Source organism: Eurytemora carolleeae, unplaced genomic scaffold (genome assembly GCF_000591075.1).
Source record: "Eurytemora carolleeae unplaced genomic scaffold, Eaff_2.0 scaffold1238, whole genome shotgun sequence".
In the NCBI taxonomy this organism is placed as follows: Eukaryota; Metazoa; Arthropoda; class Copepoda; order Calanoida; family Temoridae; genus Eurytemora; species Eurytemora carolleeae.
In genome coordinates, this window is record NW_019397125.1 from 61,858 (window position 1) to 86,704 (window position 24,847).

The 24,847-nt window shown below is 33.9% G+C and overlaps 5 protein-coding genes across 5 annotated transcripts; all 5 read right to left on the reverse strand.

Annotated features, from left to right (window-relative positions):
• Nucleotides 1–159: 159 nt before the first annotated feature.
• Nucleotides 160–4,593, reverse strand: LOC111712143 (BTB/POZ domain-containing adapter for CUL3-mediated RhoA degradation protein 3). Its single transcript, XM_023486678.1, has 6 exons — nt 4,466–4,593; nt 3,934–4,118; nt 2,711–2,835; nt 1,859–2,043; nt 1,425–1,528; nt 160–833 (listed from the first exon to the last, which is right to left on the reverse strand). Exons 1-6 carry the CDS (start codon nt 4,575–4,577, stop codon nt 585–587), a joined length of 960 nt encoding a protein of 319 aa, XP_023342446.1. The 5' UTR covers nt 4,578–4,593; the 3' UTR covers nt 160–584.
• LOC111712145 (RNA-binding motif protein, X-linked 2) lies at nt 4,580–7,262 on the reverse strand. The gene is made up of 4 exons (XM_023486683.1): nt 7,138–7,262; nt 6,450–6,581; nt 5,634–5,759; nt 4,580–5,122 (listed from the first exon to the last, which is right to left on the reverse strand). The coding sequence occupies exons 1-4, from the start codon at nt 7,237–7,239 to the stop codon at nt 4,631–4,633; spliced, it is 852 nt and encodes a 283-aa protein (XP_023342451.1). The 5' UTR covers nt 7,240–7,262; the 3' UTR covers nt 4,580–4,630.
• Nucleotides 7,246–8,948, reverse strand: LOC111712146 (signal peptidase complex subunit 1). The gene is made up of 3 exons (XM_023486684.1): nt 8,833–8,948; nt 7,799–7,925; nt 7,246–7,432 (listed from the first exon to the last, which is right to left on the reverse strand). The coding sequence occupies exons 1-3, from the start codon at nt 8,912–8,914 to the stop codon at nt 7,357–7,359; spliced, it is 285 nt and encodes a 94-aa protein (XP_023342452.1). The 5' UTR covers nt 8,915–8,948; the 3' UTR covers nt 7,246–7,356.
• Nucleotides 8,949–17,595, reverse strand: LOC111712138 (phosphoacetylglucosamine mutase). Its single transcript, XM_023486674.1, has 13 exons — nt 17,542–17,595; nt 16,099–16,200; nt 15,769–15,797; nt 15,038–15,197; nt 14,512–14,894; nt 13,575–13,665; nt 13,061–13,116; nt 12,307–12,403; nt 11,564–11,765; nt 10,944–11,050; nt 10,654–10,714; nt 9,831–9,940; nt 8,949–9,419 (listed from the first exon to the last, which is right to left on the reverse strand). The coding sequence occupies exons 1-13, from the start codon at nt 17,589–17,591 to the stop codon at nt 9,290–9,292; spliced, it is 1,578 nt and encodes a 525-aa protein (XP_023342442.1). The 5' UTR covers nt 17,592–17,595; the 3' UTR covers nt 8,949–9,289.
• Nucleotides 17,596–17,598: 3 nt separating this feature from the next.
• Nucleotides 17,599–24,746, reverse strand: LOC111712139 (uncharacterized). The gene is made up of 9 exons (XM_023486675.1): nt 24,582–24,746; nt 23,271–23,333; nt 22,119–22,194; nt 21,016–21,094; nt 20,363–20,407; nt 19,752–19,806; nt 19,438–19,561; nt 19,155–19,268; nt 17,599–18,468 (listed from the first exon to the last, which is right to left on the reverse strand). The coding sequence occupies exons 1-9, from the start codon at nt 24,681–24,683 to the stop codon at nt 17,609–17,611; spliced, it is 1,518 nt and encodes a 505-aa protein (XP_023342443.1). The 5' UTR covers nt 24,684–24,746; the 3' UTR covers nt 17,599–17,608.
• Nucleotides 24,747–24,847: the final 101 nt, after the last annotated feature.

Genomic DNA, 24,847 nt, shown 5'->3' on the forward strand with positions numbered 1-24,847 from the left:
AAATAAGTATATCGTAAAACTCGGTTATATTTTATTCTTTTAAATATCAGATGATATTTCATGGTTTTTGAATTGTTAACCCTGATGAATTGCTACCAGCTGTTAATTCTTGCAGTACACGAATTAACCAAACAATAGAAGAAAAAATTATAAACATTATTTTTAAAAATTAATATATTGTTACAATTCTTTCTTAAACTTAGATTATGACTAGGCATAGTACAATTCTATCAAATATAACTTGGCATCAACTGAATACACTTGGTTCTCATTTTCTAGTTGTAAATTTCTTACTTCCACTATTTTATTACATTACTATATATATACAATATACATTTAAAAAGGGTGAACTGTTTAATTTCATTAATTTGTGCAAAAGATGAAACTTAACTTTTCGAGATTTCTTCATCGGCAATAGTGATTAAATATATATCATAATATCACATGCTAAAATTATATAATAAAGAAAAGGTTCCAATTATAATATATAAATATTGTGTATTCATTTCAATTCAACTTGGTATTAAACTAACGATAGATAAACGAGCTATAGGATCACAATGTTGAGTGTGGGTGGAAGGAGTTTATGAGTTTTTACTAGCTCTAAGTCTAGCTAGACCAGTACTCCGGGAGGAGCTCTGTACTGGAGCCTGAACTCCAGATGATCCAGCCTCACCACCCAGCCTCCGGTCCTCCTCGTCGTCCGAGGTGTAACTGGCGACAGCTCCACGGGCCGAGGTTGCCTGCATGAGATCTTGATCTGGTCCTGTTCTGTTCTCATAGAGAAGACAATTCAAGGTTTCCTCGTATATCCGAGCCTCAGGAAACTCAACCTAGACACATTTGTAATTCCTTTAAAGGGATTGTTACATAATTTGATGATAAACGTTCGCTAATGGCATTTTTAGACGTCTGTACTCTAGAAAGCAGACAAAAAAAATAACAAAATTTGTCCTTCTTCAACATCTTCAGCATCGATTACCAATTAAAGATGCAAATGACTGTTATCTTAAAAAGTTTATACTGCTAGTTGTTTAAACAGGTTCGGATTCGCATCTGACAGATATCTGAACTTTTCAGAGGTATAACATTTCATGGACACATTTCATGGATATTTATTTTCCTCCAAAAATAAATTTATTTTTAGTCCAAAAATATATTTATTTTCCTCCAAAAATATATTTATTTTCCTCCAAAAATATACTTATTTTCCTACAAAAATATATTTATTTTCCTCAAATAATTATTTATTTCCCCAAGCAAACATGAGTAACTTCTAAATTTGGAAGATACAAATTATTTTCAGAAAGGAGGGGTGGTTTTTTAAGAGAATATACAACCCGGTTTATAAAGTAAAATGGTCCGAATATATTTTCCTTCATGAAATGATCACTTAGAACTCATTAAAGAACTATAAAGTGCACCTTTGTATTTTTACGATCTGTAGCATAGACAATAGCAGTACAGCAGACTTCAGCAATCTTCTTACCGTGACCATAGAACGTCCAGCAACAGATTTCATTGGATCCTAGGCAGGGTGTATATTATTATTTCATCTTAAAGGGACTGTACACTTAAATTAAAGTTACCCTCGTCATAGAGTGATATTTCGGATTTATAACGGTACGTTTAAACCTCAGCCTAATGAAATATCCAAGTATTTCTAGCTGATAATTTTTATATTAAATTGAATTTTACTGCATAAATAAATTGCGGATTTATGAAGCAGAGACATTGCAGGAAATTTTCAAGATTTAACTATTTTCAAGCAAAAAAATCGGCGATGTTTTAATTATTTTTCTTTAACAGGTAACACTGTGAGCGGACATTTTGCGTTCAAAAAGTTATTTTTATTTACCTATAACATCCTTGATGAACAGAACCCTATTACTAAACCTAAGAGAGAGTTTATCAAAGAGTTCAATATTCTTGAGAAGATTGTCGTCGCTAGCCCCGGTGTAACTGTACTTGTTATTGTGCCGGTTGATCAATAGCTTCACCACGGGTTTCATCTTGTTCCCGGAGATCAGAGCCTGCTCCTCCCTAAACCAGGAGATTTTAAAACTAGATCAATCTAACTTTACCCAATTTCATTTTTCTAAAACTATCAAGATTTTAAAAATCGGTCATGTTACATCGTCTATACGCAACATCCCTCTACTGAACTTCTGACCTACTAACTTTCCGACCTACTGCAATATCGGACCTACGCCAGCTGTTAATTTTTGTATTATTTGAAGGTTGGGTTAGGTTAAGACCATTTCTGGGCCGAATGCTGCGGCCACAAGTCCATATAGCAGCTGTAAAACAACGTGCTAGCAGGTCGGATGTGTAATATGGAGGATTTGGCGTAGGTCAGAAGTGGAGTATAGCGGATTTGCGTAGGTCGAAAAATACACCATCTTAAATATCACTACAGCTGTATTCACAGATAAGAGGAAATTTTTTACAATTGAGAGGCGACATGAAATTCGTCTTCTATCTTTGAAATAATTTGCGGCATTCGGTAGTCAAACTTATCTTACACATATGGTTTATAAAAGAAAAATTACAGAATAAACTAGTCCTGCGAGTTCCAAAATGTGGTCTGCCTTTTTTGTGCTTTCAAAATTATAAGTGATATTAGAAAATCAAAGATGATTTTCAAGTCGTCGCTTTTAAAATCCAGCGATATAATTCCTCCATGCAAGCACTAGAATGTGGTATCTACCTAGTACTTGTGATTAGAGGAACACGACAGATAGGAACTACATCAGCCCTCGAGTCCCCGTACTGTCCTAGCAGAGAGTCACACTCCTGGGTCAACTCATCGATACAGTAGTACTTAGACTCAGCCTAGAGAACAGATAACATATTCAAAATATGTCCGATTCACAACGGTTCCCTTTAAACCTATGCATACGATAACGTACATTTTATTCTTTAAAAAATTCATTACTTTTAACTTGGGGTTCGCTGTGAAAGTGACTTGCGGATTTGTGCTGCAGTGGTAATGAAAGAAATTGGAAGAATATAGCACTCTTCAGAATAGAAAAATACGATATATTTATCATTATTACACATATAGTGAATCCGACAATGACATGCCACTCAATAAATGGAGGATTAATTAAAGTTAAGTATTTATTCCCTTAATTAAGTTTTCAAAATTCTAGAATTGAGATTATAAGAGGCTTAAAGTTATAATTTTAGTTTTAAAACTCAGTTTGTTCTTTTGATGGTAATTACATGAGTGTGTATTTTTATGTTTGCCGGCAAAATATGAGCTTTCATTGGGTTTGAGGGAAAAAATGAAGGGGAAAGGGAAAGGGAAGGGAAAATGGAAGAGACAAGGGAATAAGGGAGGGAAAAGGGGACGAAAGGAAGGGAAAAGGGGAAAAGAGGAAAAGGGGCAAAAGGGAAGAGGAAAGGGGCAAAAGGGAAGGAAAAAGGGACAGAAGGGAAGGGAAAAGGAAAGGTAGTAAACAACAAAAAAAGGGGGGGACCTTGAAGTTAACCTTTTTAGGGCACCAAAACGCTCCATTATAGTACTGAAATCCAAAAAACTTCTTTGTATAAAAATGTGATTCTGAAAAGGGGGGGGGGGGGCGAAAATATGCGCCTCACAACTAATATACACCCCTGGGTAATTATCGACTTAAAGGGACTGTAAGTGTAATTTCAAGTGACCATCCATGCAAAGATGGCAATGTCCGATTCACACCTTTTTCCAGGCTTAAAAGTGTTTAATTTTAATAATTCTCATATGTTTTCCTGCCGTAGAATTGAGCAAGTAACCTTTGAAGAGACCCTACACTTGAAAATCAGTTTGCAAAATTATAATCATTGCCATCATAGAGGCTTTCTTAAAGTTCCCTTTTGAAGAGGCAACTCAATATCACCAACAAAAATCCCTTATATCTCCCTGATCCCTAGAGGTCAAGCTCATCTTACCAGTAGCTCTTGTAGTTCTCGTTTAGTATCCGGGAGCGGAACTGCTCCGTCCCGAAGAAAATTAAGAATACTCCCAAAATGTCTCCCGCTCCGATCTATCAAGATCCAACCGTCACTATCTGTAAGAACCTCTAGACGACCGGAGAACATTGCTCGGAGCATATTGTCATGTTTTGTCAGAGTTCCTGCAGAAAAAAAATGTCAGTAATCCATTCGAAAATTAATGTTTTTGTTGTTTATTATAAAAAACAAGGATTTGGGTTTGCATCTTCATTTGAAAAATTCACAATCTTTAGCTACAGGATACCGTCTCTTGAAAGGGATGGCAAAGGGAGAAAATATCCCCATAAAAATTAATTTAAATTTGAATAATGATCCGTTCAGTAATCTTATGAGTATGTATCCTATCATAATAGGAATGATAATAATAATTATAATAATAATAGTAAGATCTAAAAAAGCACCCGACCTCGAACCCCCAGATCACCTTAGGAGGAGGGATTTTAATTAAAAAACTTTTTTTAAAACCAACCTATAGTTGTGTAGTGTAGAGAACCACCAACATTTAGTTTAACATACTGAGATGGATTTCCTTTAACAACACTAGACACATCATTGTTAGTCTCTATCAATGCCTCAGCCATTATTCTGAAAAATTGATTTGTATTAATTGTGTTTATTGTACTTATTGTTAGGTTTAAGAACGATCTCTTCTCCGATCTCGTGAACGGCTCCGTCTCCGAGCATCTTTTCTTGGCCCCCGATCTCGGCTGATACTTCGGTCCTTTCGTCTTACCGGAGACCTGCTTCGGGACCGTTCTCTCCGATAGGGAGATCTAGTCCGGGGTTTATCTTCTCTCCGGAGTTCACTTCTACTTTCATTCTCCTTCCTGTGTGAGTTACCATTGGAGAACTTGTCTCTTGGTTTAGGATCAGAGAGTTTAGAACTGTTTCTAGGTTTATCATGTCCTTTATCACTGCTCTCGCTATCCGAACCACCCTTCTCCTTCTTTTTCTTCTTCTTTTTGTGTTTCTTTTTTTCTTTTTTCTTCTTTTTTGATTTCTTTTCTTCCTTGACTTCCAGATCTTCCTCTTCTTCCTCGCTGGAGGATTCCGGTTCGGATTGAGCAACCGGAGCAACTCCTTCCATCAACAGTTGTCTCTTGTCTTGGTCTAATTTCTCCAAATCCTAAAACCCCGAACCCTTCTTTTCTACAATTTTACCAATATTTCACTTATAAGGGGACTAGTAACGTAAGTGAATATTAATAACATCACTATTTTTGTACCTATGGCAGCATTCTAACTTAGTGGAAAATAATCAACATATTTAGCTGGATATGAGTAAAGAACCTGGCAAGCTAAAGGGTGATATGGAAACGGCTTAAAAGTGACTTTTGAAGAATTTCCGTCTATTTCCAAGATTTATCGGATATCCCTCAAAAACTTAAAAGTGTTGAGGATTTAAGAATATTTTCGACCCGTTTCCTCAATATTTACAGTTGATTCGTTTCCCATTTATTTTCATTAGTTTCCGCATAATTATTAATTGGTTTCCGGTTTAAAGAAAAAGTTTAAAATTTTCATGTTTTTTTATCAGTTTCCTGTTTTTTTACCCGTTTTTGAATATTAGATGTTGTATTAGCTTACAAATAAAGTTGAGATAATTTAAAGATGTGTAGAAAAGAAGTTGAAGGTTCCTTTGGAAGTTTGTATTGATGAATATGATCAACCCTGATCATTTTACCAAGGATCTTGAACCCGTTGAGGTTATCTGAAGCTAGGATCGTACTCCGCTGATCTTCGTAGCATAGAAACCCAAATCCCTGAGACAAACACTTTTATAATTTGAACTAATGAAATACTTCCTTCTATAACGTGCGAATATTGACAAACTTTGAAGAAGAGAGAAAAGTGAGCTTAAGTTTAGTTTCCAATTACCCCTATTGGGATGTAGTGGAGGTTGCAGTGGTTAATAATGCATTGGAAGGTTCTTTTTTTATTCTTAAGTAAAATGAGGCAGATTAAATACATATTCGCTTTTTATATAAAAAAGAATTCAGCAAATGTTTTAGGACTTCTTGAGAATTTTTAATTTTTTTTTATTTTTATGTGTAGTAAAAAATCTTTTTTCTTTTCTGATTTTTTGTAGGTATTTTGGCCATTTCAGATGCTTTTATATCTATATAATAAAGCTCTCCGCTTATATATATATATATAAAAATAAGTATTCATAACATGTTTTGAAGTTTTATTGTATCATATATATATGTGTGTCAGCTATAGCCGGCCAAACGGCTGGACCGAATGAGCTGAAATTTTTTTTTGGATACCCTGGGGGTAACATAGGTTAAAGTATTTCAAAAATATTTTTTTTAATTAGAAATTTTTTCCCCGATGTTCTTAAAATCCGCGGGCAACGCCGGACACTTCAGCTAGTTAATTATGCATTGTAACATGGTACATACATAAATATTCATCAACATTCATTATAAGGCATTTAATTAATAATCTACCTTGCTCTTTCCGGTTGTATGATCTCGGATAAGATTGATGTGAACAACTTCTCCGTACTGGCTGAACATACAGATAACATCTCCCTCTGTCAGCTGATAGGGTAAACCTCCCATAAACACCCAAGCAGAATCCTAACAATAACATTATTTATCGGTCTGGAAAATGAGATGCAATTTCTCTTGTATTCTTTCTGTTTTTTTAACACATCTTTTGAAAACTTGAGGGTTAATCAAAATATAAAATTAAAAGGTAACCCCCAACCCACTCCCATTCCACCAACCAGTTTTAAGTTTTGTTCACCTAACTAAACACTTCATACGTCAATATCGGTCAGTAATAAAATTCTTTTGATCACATGGCCGCAAAGCTCGGCACAGAATTGTCCTTACTAAACCTAACTCATAATATTGGATAAATAGCATGGTTTTAATTTTTAAAGGATAAGGTGTGCTAGCTTAACTTGCTTTTCATTTTAAGGACTTATGATGATGTAAAAAAAAACATTGTAATATATTCCCTACTTTGAAGTTGTCAATTTTTCATTTTAAGGACTTAGGATGATGTAAAAAAAACATTGTAATATATTCCCTACATTAGTTTTTTTTGTATATTTAGTGGGAAAAAAATTTAAAGATGCGGGATTAACTCTCGAGCAATGTTTGATCCAAATGAACTAATCTACTCTACCTTATACTCCTGATGCCAGGAGTTCTTTGTGCCCGCTATTCCCATCTCTAGCTCCCTCTCATTCATCTTCATCTGGTTCCGTGTCTGAGTGAGAGGATTCATCTTTAATCTGAAACATAAATAAATGCAAAACCTTTACCTTACACAACGTGTATTCAAATGAAAATTATAAAAGAACCAAATGTTTAAGAATTTGAACAATCGCTGAATCGGACAGATTCATTTCTTCTTTTTGGATTTTCCGTCGGACACGTCGTTCTCGTTCCTAGCATCCTGCCACTTCAACGGCTTAGACCTAAAAAATAAAACATGAGAAAATAAGAAATAATATCAAAAAATCTGATTCCAAATTTTCCCCGGGGCAAATGTTTTATTTGACAACGATTTCTTGGCATGATGATTGCGTTTTATGATGCGTTGGAGAACAAATTTATAAATTTGAAATCACCGTTTAATAATTTTTATCCCGGTTCATTTATTCTCCAATATTTAGGGAATAACCTTAAAAATAAATTTAAACATGCAGAAATAAGAGTTTTTGAGGGAGGGAATGATTTACCAAGAAAATATATCACCCATTTCCATATTTTCTAGAAATACGGAAAAGAGAAAAAATGGTTATTAAACCAGTACGGTATTCTTTTTGTTACGGAGTACGAACCTGTAAATCCCCCAAGGTGGAATAGTGAGAAGGCTGGCAAGGAGTAGACCGGCTCCCAGAATATAAACAGTCTGGCTAAACTGTTGGATCGTATACCCCCAAACCAAACCAACTGCTCCAAACAACACTTAAATATTTTTAAAATTAGAGTGAAATCTATTAACCTAATGCTATTAACGATCACGGCATTACATAAAATATAACAAATTCATCAATAAAATCTCTTTTAAAGAGACAATAAGCATAATTTCTAGTGACCCTCCATAAAAGTCTAACTGATTATTTCTAGCAGAAAAACATACAAATGTTCAGAATAAAACACTTTCAACATAGAAAAACGACAATAAAATTTTGATTCTGGCATCGCCATCTTTGCATGGAGGATGAATAAAATATTTAAAATTAAACAAATATGTTCTCTTAGTAAAGAAAGTAATTTATTAATACAAAAGCATTTATATACGTAATAAGGCAAGAGTGATATATCAACCAATCACTCAATCAAGAAGAAGACCAATCAAAGAATCAGTAACTACAGGGTGTCCCACGAAACATGACAATAGCAAGACGACTTGGAAGTAGTCTTTGGTATTTGAATTTATTTGTGACATTTAGTCTTCTATCTACTTTAACATGTATGATTCTTGAAACAATTATCACATAATTCTCCTAGCCCTGGCATTTCCAAAAAGTGGTTTGCGTTTTTTGTGCTTTCAATATTACCGGAGATATAAAGAGTTTGGTTGAGATTTCAATTTTGTTAAATAAAAGCAAAATTGTCGAAATCTGAACGAAATTCTTCATATCTCGGGCAATATTGAAAGCACAAAAAAGGCAGACCACATTTTGGAAATGGCAGGACAAGGGAAATTTTGTGATTATTATCTCTAGAAATTTACTTTTAAAATTAGGTTGACAAATAAACGCAGCAAATTATATCAAAAATCAAGACGACATTCAAGTCGTCCTGCATACTGTCATGTTTCGTGGGACACCCTGTATGAGATTATTGTTTTCTATTCTACTACTCGAACCTATTATGATCTGATACAGTTTCTCTGCTCTACCCTGTCCTACATAATCCATGTGGGTTGGGATTCTCTTGATCATATCCATTCTGATTCTGCAATTTAACGTTATAAATTATATAAAAATATAAATGTATCAAATTTCGGGTAATCAAATTCTAAAATATAAATAATTATTAAATTTAATCAATCACAGGTTTAATCACAAGGAATTGTTAACTGAAATAAAATTTAACTACAGAGTATTTTCAACGATATCTCTGTTCACAAAAGGATCACCGGGGTTGAAATTGTTTAAATTACCTCTCAATATAAAGTGTACAAGTGTCATGATTTAATACTGCGTGTTTTGTATAATGTAGTTTCTCTTCAAACTATGGAAAGTTAAACTAAAAGCTGATCAAAATTTGTTTGAATAAAGGCACTATCATTTGGATTCTATGGTATACGTGACATAAGTTTGTTAGGAGAGGATCTCCTGAACTATTTTGACGACGGTTTCTGCAAGTTTATCGGCCTCCTCTTTAGTTTCAGCCTCAGCGTACACACGAACAACGTCCTCCGTTCCACTAGGACGCACAAATGACCGGCCTCTAAACCAAATTTAATTAGTATTTCTACCATGGGTATATACTTAAATGAAATATCAACCCCCTCGACAATCTTTTAAAAAAAAGATTTTTTTCCTTAGAGAGATGGGGAAAATACATGAATTTTGGGAGGAAAAGATAAAAATAGGGAAAATTCTAAATTGTTGAAAATTGATTATCACAGTTCTATTTTTACTCAAAAATTCTCCTGAAATTACTTATCTCATTGCCGGGGATATTGATTAAGTGTTCACACCTCTGTGAAATATATTTTACAAAAATTTTTATGTTACCTTTTAAACTTACTTTTAAACATATTTGTACATATTTTTATGCCTACACCATAAATAGATTTAATTTTTTAATGTATTTTTACTCTATAAAAGTTTGAAAGAAAAAAGTAAAAAAAAAAACCTTTTAAACTCCGCTACTGCCTTGTTCACCCGTTCTTGAAGTCCTGCTGGAGACAGAACCTGCCTCTCAGCATCCCCTGTTGTTATCAGGGTCCGGTCTTTTACACTGGCCTAAACATGCTTTGTAATTATTATACTTTAAAGGGACTGTAAGCGTAATTTGAAGAGGCCATCTAAGCAAAGACGGCAATGCCCGATTCACAATGGTACATTTGAAACATATATTTGTTCAATAATGTGGAAGATATTTTAGTTTTTTTTAACTTGAAGTGTTCATTTCTGATTATTTCTACATGTTTTATTTCAGTAGAAATGCGCAAGCCTCTTTTGTAGAGAACACGCATTTGAAAATTATAAGTTTTAAAAATTATAAACATTAACATCTAATTCATAATTGACCCGGGTTCTTAAAATAACAGCCCAGAGGGTTTTAATGGATTATATTGGGTTATATTGAGTTTTATTGAGTTTTATTGAGTTTTATTGGGTTTTATTGGGTTTTATTGGGTTTTATTGGGGTTTATTGGGTTTTATTGGGGTTTATTGGGTTTTATTGGGTTTTATTGGGTTTTATTGGGTTTTATTGGGTTTTATTGGGTTTTATTGGGTTTTATTGGGGGGGGGGGGTTTAAATGGGTTTTATTGGGTTTTATAGGACTTTTCAATTTGGATGTAGTTAAAACCTACTAAAATTCATAATAATTCATAATAATAAGACTATTTAAGCAATAGGTGAACTTTATAGTTATGAAAAATAATAATATTGTTGTGATGAGGGTTTGCATGATTTCCGTTTCTTTCTTCATATTTATTAAAACCCGAACCTTCATTAGTTTATTCGGAAGATCTGAGTACTGGTGAAACCAATCCTCCGCGCTCCAACCTCTGAAATGAACCAAATTTAAACAAAACAATAATTTGTTATATATATAAAATTTTGACCCAAGACCAACTTTTATGAATAACTAGAAGTAGTTTAACTATGTAGGCGTAGTTGAACCACTTCTCTTATGCGCCAGTTTAAGTTGAAGAGAAGAGTCTATGTAGTCGATGATGTTCAAACTACTTCTCTCTATTCATAAAGTTTCATCCCCGATGATTAATCCTTTTAAACCTGGCGGCTAGAACACACTCGACAAGAAGCAAATCGGAGATTGCGTCTCCAACAGTTTGGTTTATCACATTCATTAACATGGCTAAACTTTGAGCTGACGGCGTCTCCTAGAACATCAAATTTAAATTATTTCTTTTTACAAATATTAACCATCGGACTCAATTAATTAATTGCGATAAGTAGCTTAATTATGTTAGGCTAGATGAGCTCTGCCACTTTCTGTTGAATATTCTCATTTAATCTGACCTCTGGACTATGGTCAAACCGAATTTATTGTTACAAACAATGCTTAGGATCAGGGGCACGGACAAATTAGACCAAAATTAGGATAATTAATAGGAAACAATCTCAGGATTGGAATAAAGAAAAGTCCCCGATAGCATCTTCCCATACGTATTTGGGAGCCGGGGGGTGCCGGAGCTCTTGGGAGTTAGCTCCAATGGCGGTCTGGGCTCTCCAAGATGGGGGGGGGTTTCAGATCTAACACTTATCTTATCTTATATTGTGATGTTTAGTGTCAACACTGACCAAAATTGATATGGATTAGACCTAGCCCCAACAAAGTACCGCTTCTATGGGCGTTTTCTTTTACTTGTAATTCAAAAAAATTTATTTTATACCTTGATCAGTTTTTGTGCTCCTTGGCTGAATACAACGGTTCCATGTCCGTTGGCCTCGAAATATACTCCGATATCAAACTCCAGTGCTGCGTGATGAAGGAACTTGACTCCGGTAGGAACACAGGAGACAGGGACACCCAAGCTCTTGGTCATATAGTCTGTAGAGCTTCCGTTAGCGTAGGCAGTCTGTACACAACCAATTCTACAATTTGAGGATTTTTAACAATATTACAAATAATGAAATTTCTTTCGTAAAATTTGATCAAGATTAGTATTGCATAAAATTAGACATTAAGTAAAAAAGCAAATCTATTAATTTAAGTCTGAAAGCATATTTGAAGTGCAAGACAAGTTGAGTACATGGCTGTAACTGAGGCCCCCCTTTGTGATCAAAGGAATTGAGTCTTTGCCACAAACTCTGATTTTCTCTTCCTAAATCTTTCTAACTCAATGTCACAGACCTTAGATATTTCCAACTATGAATTCTGTTAGCTCAAATAAAATAAGTTTGAAATACTATAGGTTAGCACCATCAGGTTGTCAAACTATAAGAATTAGAAATTTTTAGCTTGTGGCAAAGACTCAATTCCTTTCAAGTGAAATAAGAGCTTTTTTGCTGTTTAAAAGGGCTTTGACCCTCCCCACTATTTTTCCCTATGTGCCCCGCTCTACAAAAATCCTCCAGTTCCTGGTCTTCATACGAAATTGAATTTCAGAATGTTGTTGTTCTTTACTCCTTGTACCTGATTTTATCCGAGAGTCCTGACTCCGCCAGCAGGTGTTTGAGATATCCAGCAACTAGGGTTGCAATCCTGTCTCCGTCCAGTAGATGGAATACGCCTGGATAAATAATGTATTTTTCTTCTTAAAGAAACTGTTACCGAAATAATGACCATAATCATTATAAGAAATTAACAACGGTATCCTTTTAACTCTTTTTCTAAAAAAAACTTTTACTTTAAGTAAAAGTATCCAGGATTCAATCCTGTAAAAAGGCCAGAGTTTGCACGAAAGATACATCCCGATCGTAAGTGCTATGGTCGGCACTTTCCTAAATTATCATCCTAGGTTTTACGTACTTCATATAGAATATACAATCTGAGAAAAACCAAAAATCCAAAATATAAAATATCAAAAAATCAAAAAAAAAAAAAAAAAAAAAAAAAAAAACAATTTTGTAAAAATTAAGATAAAAATGAGCTAGTGCTTTGCCATGAAACACCGGGAAACTCAATATTTATCAAATTTTCGATTGTTTACAGATGGGTAAAAAATACATCATGACTGGTTGAAACAGGTCCACTTATACAAATTTCATTAGTTTGTTTTTTTCCAAAAGCCCAAAAATGCACCGAAATAATGACCTATCATCTTAATAAGCAGACCTCAACGGTAGACATTTAACCTTAGTTTCTATGTGGTGTACAAATTCTGTCTACCTACATAAAGAAAAACAAAACGGTTTCTAGTAAAATTTGTCAAGGGTTTATCATTCACCTTGTTTTCTATAAAAATAGATAACCCTGTCTGCATCTCCATCCACTGACACACATCTAAATAATTTAAATCAAATTTTAAAGCTCTTAAGATTCTGCTATAACTGTAAATTATTCTTTTCTTTATAATCAAGATTTTTTTATGAAGAGTAATAAGCTTAAAATACTAAAGCTGAGGCTCTAAGGTAACTTTAAAATACGAGTTAGTCCTAAAAATAATAATAAACATAAAATGATCATTTAACTAATCATGAAATATTCATTGAACTGTGTATTTGTTCAATAAAAATATTAAAGACCAAAGGGGGAAAATTTTAAAGCTTAAATGATCTGAAGAGTCTTTATTGGATAATTCTTGGTAAAGAGTTAAATCCTGAAACTGAAAAGGTTAAACTATTCAATCTCTGAAGCAAAGCACTATCCCGACAAATATTTTCGCCTTCTGAATAAATGACAGATGACTTATCTGACCACAAGACAAATACATACAGAAATATCTAAGAATGAGTTTTCACCTAGTATTCTCAACTGCTTCCAATCCTGCTGGAGCTTCTTGATGAACCTTGACAAAGTCTGCTCCGCAACCTGAGTTCAGCTCCCCAGAACCTAAACATTATAACTAAACCATCCAATCCCAAAACCTTGACATTATCTGCTTTGCAACCTGAGTTTAGTTTCCCAGAACCTAAACCTTAAAAATATCCTTCCAATTTTAAACCTTGGCATAATCTGCTTCGCAACCCGAATTTAGTTCCCCAGAACCAAAACATTAACATCACATCCCCGAAACCTATACATTATCATTAAACATTCCAACTCTAAACCTTGACCTAATCTACTCCGCAACTCCCCGGAACCTAAAATTTATAATTAAACCTTCTAAGCCCAAACCTTTAAGTAATCTGCTCCGTAACCTGAGTTACCCTCCCCGGAACCTTAACATTATCATTGAACTTTCCAATCCTAAACCTTAGTAAAATCTGCTCCACAACCTGAGTTCAGCTCCCCAGAACCTAAACATTAACAATATCCTTCTAATCCTAAACCTTGACATAATCTGCTTCGCAACCTGAGTTCAGCTCCCGAGAACCTAAACCTTAACAATAAACCTTCCAATTCCAAACCTTGACCAAATCTGCTCCGACACATGAGTTCAGCTCTCCGGAACCTAAACATAAACATTAAACCTTCCAATCCTAAACATTGGTAAAATTTGCTTTGCAACCTAAGTTTAGCTCCACGAAACCTAAATGTTATCATTTAACCTTCCAATCCCAAACTTTGGTAAAATCTGCTCTCCCGCCTGAGTTTAGCTACCCGGAACCTTATGGGATCGAAACCTTCTACATTTTCAATAAAAGTAAATAACAGAACTATTATTGATGTTTTTATTACTATTTTTTAGGGTGAAAATATTCAAGATTTTGTTTTTATTTCAAGCCGTTGACTAACCTGTATTGAATGCAGTAACCTCTAATATTCCCTTTAGCCTTGTCATGAACTCCTGCATAGCGAGAGCTCCGACACCATTAGCTCCGTCAAACATAATCTTGGGAGAATAGTTCCCAAACTCTTTTATCCCTCCTAGGAAACTGGTAAAAGCTGAGGATAGTTTGGAGTAGTATCCATCCAGGGTTGGTTCTCCATATCCACCTCCAGTATTGGTGGCAACTACCATGTAGTGGAGCTGGGGCGTACTCACAACTCCGATATCGGTTGCCACGCCTCCTGCCGCTGCTATACCGGCTAAAACGGCGTTGGAGAGGGCGGGACTAGTCTTTCGTGTATCTCTTCCCACAAATACACGTCCTGCGCCTTCAGTAATACCACAACCACTAAAGATTTGTAAATATTATAAAAAAAATCTTTAACATGCAAAATATGTTTTTGTTTGTTTTTGAGGGCGGCGAAGGATATTAATAAAGAAGGGAAAAAACTGGTGAAGTCAAAAACCCTTATAAATATATTTGTAAAATCCCTAATGATGGAGTCTAGGACGTCAGGAATCTCCCGGTCGGTGGAGTTGGCGAGGTTGGTTGCCAAGGACTCCCAGGAGAACTCAAGCATCTCCCCCACAGGGTCAACCAACTTCACGCCGTTATCACATTCCGGGTTGTGAGAAGCGGTGATCATCACTCCTGAACATGAGATAGGTAAGACGTGTATATATTGAAGAAATACCGCCCTGAGGAGGAGGGGTGAAATATTTTCGGTGATTTGGGGGGAACATCAGCTTGCAAGTTTTTCTATCCTTTTGGTACTTTTTTACCAAAATTAATTTTATCTTTAAATAAAATGATTAGTTTTAAGAATATGTATGAGAACATATTTCTTCAATGTAATATGTATCAGGGTTTAACTCAATGCACTATCAGTAGAAACAAAAAGGATATATTAACTCGCTGAAATTGTCACAAGTGATCTCCCAGCGAAAAATATTCCAACAATCCAGTAATGCAGTAAATGAAAGGTGGAAAAGAATGAACCAAAATTAAATTATTAATTTATCACTTTTATTTATTTCCGATGATTTCTAATTGGTAAATAGCCCTGTATCAGACAGATCCACTGCGAGGTTATTGGAGAAAGGCGTCAAATTCTTTTTACAGAAACATCAGAAAGAAGATGTTGCTGTTACAGATGTATGATTAAATAATAGTGTGTCCTCTTTTTATGCTAATACTCCCTTCAAGATCCTTTATAACTTACCGATAACCTGTCCAGACTTAGCCCAGGACCTATTTCAACACACAGTTTATAGACTTGTTTTGAAACAAAGATGGAAATCATTCTTCGAGCCTATTCTAGTTTCAAATAGAGGATCTAAATCTATAAGCAACATGTCCCGGAATACATTTTTTCACACATGATTGATGAGCATGTGCATACACTATGCAAAAATTAATCTTGATTTAAACATAAACAACCTTATTCAAACAATTTAATTCTCTAAAGTTAATGGAAAAAATAGGAAACTCTAAACCAAATTACGAATTGATTCCAAGACTAGTTTGGATAGAAATGATAAACTGTGTATCCCTGAGGACTGCCATGGCACCCATCCTGTACATCACATGATCCAGAAGCTCCGCCTTAGTCCTGAACCCAGCTGTACCATAGCTAATCTTTGTATCAATAGTCCTAAATCAAAACTCTTTAGAGTGCCTTAGTTCTAAACCCAGCTGTACCATAGCTAATCTTTGTATCAATAATCCTAAAGTAAAACTCTTTAGTTGCTCCGCTTTAGTTCTAAACCCAGCTGTACCATAGCTAATCTTTGTATCAATAATCCTAAATTAAAACTCTTGAGTTGCTCTGCTTTAGTTCAAAACCCAGCCTTATCATAGCTAATTTTTGTATCAATAATCCTCAATTAAAATTCTATAGTTACTTCGCTTTAGTTCTAAACCAAGCTGTACCATAGCTAATCTTTGTATCAATAATCCTAAATTTAAACTCTTTAGTTGCTCTGCTTTAGTTCAAAACCCAGCCTTATCATAGCTAATCTTGGTATCAATAATCCTCAATTAAAACTCTTTAGTTGCTCCGCTTTAGTTCTAAACCCAGCCTTATCATAGCTAATCTTTGTATCAATAATCCTAAATTAAAACTCTTTAGTTGCTCCGCTTTAGTTCTAAACCCAGCTGTACCATAGCTAATCTTTGTATCAATAGTCCTAAATTAAAACTCTTTAGTTTCTCCGCTTTAGTTCTAAACCCAGCTCTGTACCATAGCTAATCTTTGTATCAATAGTCCTAAATTTAAACTCTTTAGTTGCTCCGCTTTAGCAAAACACAGCTGTATGATAGCTAATCTTTGTATCAATTGTCCTAAATTAAAACTCTTTAGTTGCTCCGCCTTAGTTCTTAATCCAGCTGTACCATAGCCAATCTTTTAATCATTAGTCTTAAATTAAACTCTTTAGTTTCTTCGCCTTAGTCCTGAACCCAGCTGTACCAAAGTATTAATAGTCATAAATAAAAAAGTCATTGACAAGAGCATCAAGATAGTACCCTAAATGAAACTGACCTAAGTGTTTTTTGACATAAGGTTTTTCTGGCATAAGGTTTTTTGACCTGAGGGTTTTCTCACCTCTCAAGGGTTTTCAAGCAAAAATTGTATTAGATCTTGAAATAGGCTAGGTTAGGTTAAACGTTGTAGGTATAGATGCATTGGAATAAGACTTATTTTAATGGGGAGTCGATTTTAATCCGTAAAAAACACGGTGGAAGTGAAAACTACTGTACTTTTTCTTTAAAACTTTTCGATAATTAGGTCGGGGTAAGTTACCATAGTATCGATAGGATTTATCTGACATTTGACAATATTTGAATTGTAGCTCTTTATCCCAATATTATTCTCGACAAACTTAACCTTGCAATTCATGTATATAAATATTTTACAGATATCTATGTATCACTTACTGTTGTACAAGTAAAAATATCTTCATCCTATAAACAAATATTAAGAAAATTGTGTTACCTAGGATGGGAGGCAAGTGCGACTTCAAGAACTTTGGCCCAGCGGGACATTTTCGAATCTAAAAAAATCATAATTTTTTCATCTTTTTTCTTCTAGGACTAGATGAAGGTTTCTTCTGCACCCTGTAGAACGCAGACAGGGTTCCAGGTTCTGTAAATTCTTCTTCTCCCGGCCAAACAACCTTTTCAGATTCAAAATCTGGAATCTCCTCATAGTCAGATTCATCCTGCTCCTGCTTGCTTGGCAACCATTCCGTTGACTCCGGTAGCCATAAAGAGTTCCAAGTTTGGTTACGAAATGTTTTCGTTAACTGATCTCCCCAACCATTCTCACGTTTCCAACCTTTATTTGCATTCTCTGTAGGAATTGATAAACCCAAATCTTCGATTGTGTAAACTTCTTTTGCATCTTTAGAGTTGGGAGATATATCTTCTCCTAATGCTGCTGAGAGTAGAAGATCAAGCTGTGCTTCCTTCTTCTTACTGACTCCGGCCAGGTTGCAGAAACATGGAAGCATCATCTGGACTAATCTGCTAGGTTCAGATATCCAGGATTCAAGATGTGAGATATCTGTTCCGTGAACTTTGTTTAATTTCAAGGTTTTAGAATGTCCAAGGAGTCCCTCGGATATCTCAACCACCCAGGCAGCAGCAAACTCCTTACTACTCTCCTCCACATCCTCACGTCCTATCCTCTCCACCAGGTTATCTATTAGAATTCTAGCTCCTCTCCGCTCATCTATCTTCTCTATAAACTCCTTCCAGACTAGAACTAGGTCTGGGGGGATCTCGACGTTGTCCTCCTCTTCCTCCCCCTGCAGGGTCTCCAGGAAGGATTGCTCAGGTACTAAAAGATCTTCGTTAACTAGAACCCGGGCCAGAACCTCGGTTTCTATGTCTAGGTTCAATATCTCTGCTCTCACTACACCTGAAATATAAACCGTTTACAAACCTTAAAGGGATTAAAAGCTTAATTTTAATTTTAATCTGATCAATAATTTGGAAGATATTGTCTATTTCCAGGCTGTAATTGCTTAATTTTGATAAATTCTTATAAACAATAAATGCGCGAGTGACTTTTGCAGAGAAACTGCAAATAAACATCACCATTTTAAAGAAACTAAAACATGGATATCTAATTCATACTTGATCAGACAAAGCTTTCAAGGGTACCGTTGAACCGAATACTGCCATCTTTACATCTTTACATGGAGGATAACTTGAAATTACGTTTAAAGCCGAATTTAAAGAATTTGAGCCGCGGCTCAAATATGGTTGGTTTCAATTAAAATTGTTTTCAATTTTTCAAGATTTAAGCCGGCGCTCGATTGAAACCTGTTTTGGGGTGATTTGAGACGAGGCTTAAATTCATTAAAGTCGGACTCTGTTCCTTTAACATTGAATGTTTTCAATGACAATTAATGAAAGCTATTAAATTGTAGAAAATGTACACCCATGTTTGAAAATCTCCGATTTTTTAAGGCTCAAATTATTCAATATTTAGGGCAGACTTAAATTTTAAATTTGACTGGAAAGATTTTCATGATATATGGTTTTAAAATCTAGGCTAGGTTTGTATTTGTGATAAAATCTTACGTTTTTAACAGTATCTACCTTGTGCTTGCTTGACGGTAATATTATTGAGGTTTCCTACGTTCTTGAGTTTATATCCGAGAATGTTTGACCAAAGGCTCAGTATATGGGAGTAAACGTCCTCGTGGGTCTCCTCTGCAATTTATGATACATCTTAGATATTTTTCAATTAAAACGCTTAAAATTTTGGTCCCCTTTGATATATAATTATACAAACACGCGAACAAAACTTTAATAAACATATCGAAAAGCAGAAAAAGAACAATGATTACAAATGTAACAAATACTAATTGCTTATTCTCACCTATATCCTTGACATGCACAGTTCCCCAGATATGATAAACCTTAAGATACATGAAGCACTCCAGCATCCCAGCTAGCTCGGCCTCGAGGCTTCTCCAGCCTCCAGGTCGAGGTTCAGTTACAGCCTTGAAGTCTCAAATATTAAAATTAGAAATAAAACTGGTTGCAATTTGACAACGGATATCTCATCTTTGTTTTTAAATAAAGGAAAGCTTAATCCAATACAACCGAAGTTCATGAATCTGAGAATCTTATGCGTGTATCTTATTTGTAACAAGAAGCAAATGATTATATTTGAATATGGAGATTTTTTCCCTTGTTTTGCCAGTAGTTTGTGCAGATCCAACTCCAACATACCTCAAATCCAGCTCTAAAAAATAATCATGAAAAAAAATGATATGGAATAAAAAAATAAGCAAAAATTTTAAAAAAAGTATTAACAAACAATATTTAAACTAACCGATACAAATCTGCCAAAAATATATACATAACAGAAAAAATATAATATTATAATTACGATTTCACTAAAATTGTCAAGCTCTATTTCAAAACATTTGTCAGTATTCTCTGTCGCAAAAGAGGACACGCTTGTACGGATAAAACAAGAATGAGTATGAAGAAATGATTAGAACCCATATTGAGAACGCACATTAAAGACGAACATTTAGAAATCAGATTGAGCACTTACATTAGGCGCACATTAAGAACACATTATGAAGGACGCACAAAAATAGGACAAAATACTTACATCGCAGCTGTATATAAATAGGACAAAATACTTACATCGCAGCTGTATATAAATGGGACAAAATACTTGCATCGCAGCTGTATATAAATAGGACAAAATACTTACATCGCAGCTGTATATGAATGAAAAAATGAAGCAATTAATGAAAGAAAAATGAAAACTATATTTATTTCACTACCTGAGTATTGTGTGACTAGGCATGTGTCCGTGTGTTGTTTCGTGTCTAAAAAATATATTTATAAGCCAACAGTAAACATTAACAACTACAAAAAGATCTAAAATATTTGTTGTTAAAAAAATATTCAAATTTATTGATTATTTGCTGAACAGTTCGATAATAAATACAAAATCCAGTTCTATGAAAGACGTTTTAACATAACAAACTTGATATTTACTATTGCAGGTTTAAATCCAAACTAATAAATTTAAATCCCTTAATTGGTTTATTTAAAACCAAAATTTCAAATTTGAATTTAGCAGGTCAGATACTCTGATTTAATTTGGTTCTGGTAAAAACCGTGTACTATTTCCTTGGCGATAATATATACATAAAGTTGTAATCTCCGTTTGTTAGTTTGTTTGAATGTCCGATCATAACTAATGAACCCCATGACCGATTTGCCTGAAATTTTTATTGGGGAATTCGGAAGAACCACGGGATATTTCTTGGCTTGGTTTTGAGATTATAAGTTAAGTGGATTGAGTTTTACAGGAAAAAAATAGCTAAAATTGTAATTTCAGACCAAGCACGGGTAAACGGCGTGAGGAACTATGAGTATTCTGGGCAACGCTGGGTTCCCAAGCTAGTATAGTAAACAAAACTGGACTAACCTGATATCAACAATCCAACCTGGAACCTTCAGCTTCTCCGCCGCCTCATGCAGCTTACTTACACCCCAGGTGTTCATTCCTGAACAATAGGTAGCAAAGTTAAATGTCTTCTTGATAATTCACCCCCCCCCCCAAAAAAAAAATTTAAACATATTATATTTTAAGGGGGTTCCTCGCTTGCGAAGAATTAATGAATGAGTTAACAATTTATCCTGTTAAACCTTACCCTAAATTCTTTTCTGAATATTCATGGTTCAGGGATATTAATTCTTCAATCTTACTAGATTCAGTTAACGTCAGGAATAAAATAGGATTTTTAAAATAAATGTTTTGTGAGCAGGGAAGCATTAAAATAACTACAACTCTAAAAGAGGAGAGGCCATCACTCTTTTCTACAAACATCGTCAGCAAAACTATTTTGAACTATTTGAGACAAAAGATTGGCTGTATAATTCAGTTCAGCTTTCTTTCAGTCTTGTTCACTTGAAATTTTCAGTATTACTGATCTTTGTCAAAGAAAAATTAAAACTTTGAAGTAAAAATGTTGGATATTCAGTTTTGAAACCCAGAGGTATAAATATCAAAACTGGCATTTTTTTTATCAACCAACATTTTCAGAGTTTTAAGGAAACAGTGTTTCTTTTATCTCAGTTAAGTAGTATACTAAAGAATTTATTGCTTGTATGATAAGAACCCTCCAGGGGTCAATAATAAATCTTAATTTTGTTTTATCAAGGTCAATATTACTCAAATGAGTTTTAAATCGAAAGTTTATTAAATTATTTTATTTCCCCTAAAATTACGAAATGGAGAAAACACAAATACATCTTTAGGGAAAAAATTCTTTCTTAAATTGTAAGATTTATCTAATTTTTCAATTATCGTTAAACATTATAAAGCCACAAATTTACTTTTTTAATATTTCAACAAGAACAACCTTATATAAAGAGAAAATAACATAACTAAGAGTGGATTGAAAGTACATATTTAAAGACAATTCCGTTAGTACTGGTAAAAAATAGACAGTATACACCCCTTGTTCAGATTAAATTGAATATTTACATATTTTAGGCCATGGTTTCTATATTTTTTTTAATAATTACCTATATGTGAGACGTGATTCAGAAATCTGTTAATCGACATAGACAAGCCCAGTTCATTGTTCATGTCTCTGCTCGCCTAGTAATTATATATGTTTAAAAAGTTAGGAATTAATTAAAAAAAATTAAATGTATTAGGACTGATACTGTGTTCAAATATTTTGAATTTAAAACGTCATTACAAGTGAACTTCTCACTAACACTTTGCATCCACGCATCACAACGGTACTCTTTACACCTAATCATTAATGAGGAAGATATTGACGTTTTTTTTCTTATAGCATGTTGAATTCTGTCTCGTTCCATATTTTTTTCTGCTAAGTATATCCGCAAGACACTTTGTTTAGCAACCAAAACTGATTACTATTAATTTTCACATGAAGAAGCAAGAATAATCTAAAGAATTTTTGATGATACGAAGGTTTCATAAGTACCAAAGTGAATCAGATTATTTTACCAGGGGAAAAGATTTTACTCGCTGAACCAGGAGAAGAAGAAAACGATTTTTTTAAGCAAATAAAGGCATTTTTATATAAAAAATATCGAAATTAATGAAAAATAATGATATCCAATATTTCATTTTCCCCAGGTATCAAAATTGAGTAAATCTAGAAAATATATACCAAAATTAATGAAATATAAAAAATATATACCAAAATTGAATAAATCTTGAAAATATATACCAAAATTGAATAAATCTTGAAACTATATACCAAAATTGAATAAATATTAAAAATATATACCAAAAATTGAATAAATCTAGAAAATATATACAAAAATTGAATAAATATTGAAAATATATACCAAAATTGAATAAATATTAAGTATATATACCAAAATTGAATAAATCTAGAAAATACATACCAAAATTAATTAAATCTAGAAAACATATACCAAAATTGAATAAATATTAAAAATATATACCAAAATTGAATAAATATTAAAAAATACATACCAAAATCTAAAAATCTAGAAAATATATACCAAAATTAATTAAATCTAAAAAATATATACCAAAATTGATTAAATCTAGAAAATATATACCAAAATTGATTAAATCTAGAAAATATATACCAAAATTGATAAATCTAGAAAATATATACTAAAATTGATTAAATCTAGAAAATATATACCCCTCTGGAAGCGTATCTGTACCTGAAGCAAAGATATCGTTGTCTCCACACCAGTTGGCATTCTCACACACCTACTACTCCAAACCTAGAAATTACAATATAATCTTAACTCTGATAAGGGACTGTAAATGTAATTTCAAGTGAAAGAATGTCACTATGGTACCTTTAAAAGCTTTGTTTGTTCAAGTATGAATTAAATATTTATGCTTTAGTTCATAAAAAGTTTATTTTTATTTGTTTTTTCTTCGTAAAAGTGGCTTGCGCATTTTTTGCTTGAGAAACATTAGAGATTAAACCACATTAAATCTACCACATTATTGACCAGATTAAGGTTTCATGGATACCGAGAAACCATATTTGAAAATAAAAATTCATTCTTGATCAGACAAACCTGTACCGTTGTGAATCGAGGATGCGCCTATTTCAATGGAGGGTCACTTAAAATTACGTCCACGACAGTCTCTTCAAATTTAACAAGTTTGCATTGCCTCTCCTACAGTTATAACCAGAAAGACCCGGAATCAATTTTAGAATCGTGTTTGATCTTTGAAATAGTTTACGACATTCATGCGTCAATCTTATTTTACAAATATACTAATTCTTTAGCTAAACTTGACTTCACAATCAATTCAGTGGAAACAGAAACAAACTGCATTATTGTCAGTGTCTAAAAAGCGTTTGCAAGTGGAGGGAGATGGTAGATCCGTGCTTCTCAAGCTGAGCCCATTCCGTTGCCAGTTGCAGTTCGTAGTCTGAATTCGTTTTATAAGCAATCTCTCTCCGTATTGGCAGTAAAGCAAAGTTGTTGATAGGTGATGAACCCTTGAGTTCAATGTTTATTTTTTCACTGATATGCTGAAGAAGGCATGTGAAGCAAAGAATTATTATTTTTCTCGAATAATCTCAAATTCTCAAAACGAAGAGAGAAATCTAATTTTACAAATATCCAATTATGATTGATGAAACAAATGTCACAAACTAGCTCTAGTCCTGCCATTTCCAAAATGTGGTCTGCCTTTTTTGTGCGTTCAAAATCACTAAAAACTAAAACTCTTTATATCTCGGGACAAAAATCGTTGGGAAATTACCCAAAGATCTAACACGACGGAAAAGTCGTCTGATTAATTGTCATTTGGATCCAGGTCATTCTGGCTATGACTGTGTGTAATCTACGTAAGACAGGTCCGTCCTGGAATACGATTTTTGGAAAGTGTAAATTTTAGAAGACAATATTTTTTACTCCTTATCGTTCATGATTGTTCACCGCAGTCTCTGGTTTGATATTTATAAGAATACACAATTACAACAAAAAATATAAGCTTAAAATTAGTACCTGAAAAAAGTCTAAAGCCTTAATATCCCTGGTCAGCACTAATCCTTTCACATAATCCCATTCTCCAGCTTCAAACCAGGGGTTTAATCTTTTACTCGTCATTATTCACTCACGCTTTATTCACATTCATAAACTTCTGTAACAAAACAAAAATAAATTTCACAACCTCGTTTTTTTATTATTATGATAAATTAAAATCGTCAATCGTCTTGTTGTGGCCGCCGACTATTTATAGATGTTTTCCTGATGATACGTGTTCATTTCAT

What these genes read in the sequence shown, in the direction of transcription:
- LOC111712143 (XM_023486678.1), bottom strand. Translation starts at nt 4,577, where the DNA reads ATGGCTGAGGCATTGATAGAGACTAACAATGATGTGTCTAGTGTTGTT. An exon ending in GAGAACTACAAGAGCTACTG is followed by an intron (nt 2,836 to 3,933) that starts GTAAGATGAGCT and finishes TCTGTTCTCTAG; the next exon opens with GCTGAGTCTAAGTACTACTG. An exon ending in GTTCATCAAGGATGTTATAG is followed by an intron (nt 1,529 to 1,858) that starts GTAAATAAAAAT and finishes CACCCTGCCTAG; the next exon opens with GATCCAATGAAATCTGTTGC.
- LOC111712145 (XM_023486683.1), bottom strand. Translation starts at nt 7,239, where the DNA reads ATGAATCCTCTCACTCAGACACGGAACCAGATGAAGATGAATGAGAGG. An exon ending in CCTGGCATCAGGAGTATAAG is followed by an intron (nt 6,582 to 7,137) that starts GTAGAGTAGATT and finishes TGTTATTGTTAG; the next exon opens with GATTCTGCTTGGGTGTTTAT. An exon ending in ATACAACCGGAAAGAGCAAG is followed by an intron (nt 5,760 to 6,449) that starts GTAGATTATTAA and finishes TGTTTGTCTCAG; the next exon opens with GGATTTGGGTTTCTATGCTA.
- LOC111712139 (XM_023486675.1), bottom strand. Translation starts at nt 24,683, where the DNA reads ATGACGAGTAAAAGATTAAACCCCTGGTTTGAAGCTGGAGAATGGGAT. An exon ending in CAACGATATCTTTGCTTCAG is followed by an intron (nt 22,195 to 23,270) that starts GTACAGATACGC and finishes TATAATTACTAG; the next exon opens with GCGAGCAGAGACATGAACAA. An exon ending in CAAACTACTGGCAAAACAAG is followed by an intron (nt 19,562 to 19,751) that starts GGAAAAAATCTC and finishes TGAGACTTCAAG; the next exon opens with GCTGTAACTGAACCTCGACC.
- LOC111712138 (XM_023486674.1), bottom strand. Translation starts at nt 17,591, where the DNA reads ATGTCCCGCTGGGCCAAAGTTCTTGAAGTCGCACTTGCCTCCCATCCT. An exon ending in TAAGTCTGGACAGGTTATCG is followed by an intron (nt 15,198 to 15,768) that starts GTAAGTTATAAA and finishes TCTCATGTTCAG; the next exon opens with GAGTGATGATCACCGCTTCT. An exon ending in GTCCTAGACTCCATCATTAG is followed by an intron (nt 14,895 to 15,037) that starts GGATTTTACAAA and finishes ACAAATCTTTAG; the next exon opens with TGGTTGTGGTATTACTGAAG.
- LOC111712146 (XM_023486684.1), bottom strand. Translation starts at nt 8,914, where the DNA reads ATGGATATGATCAAGAGAATCCCAACCCACATGGATTATGTAGGACAG. An exon ending in ACTGTATCAGATCATAATAG is followed by an intron (nt 7,926 to 8,832) that starts GTTCGAGTAGTA and finishes AAAATATTTAAG; the next exon opens with TGTTGTTTGGAGCAGTTGGT. An exon ending in CCACCTTGGGGGATTTACAG is followed by an intron (nt 7,433 to 7,798) that starts GTTCGTACTCCG and finishes TTTATTTTTTAG; the next exon opens with GTCTAAGCCGTTGAAGTGGC.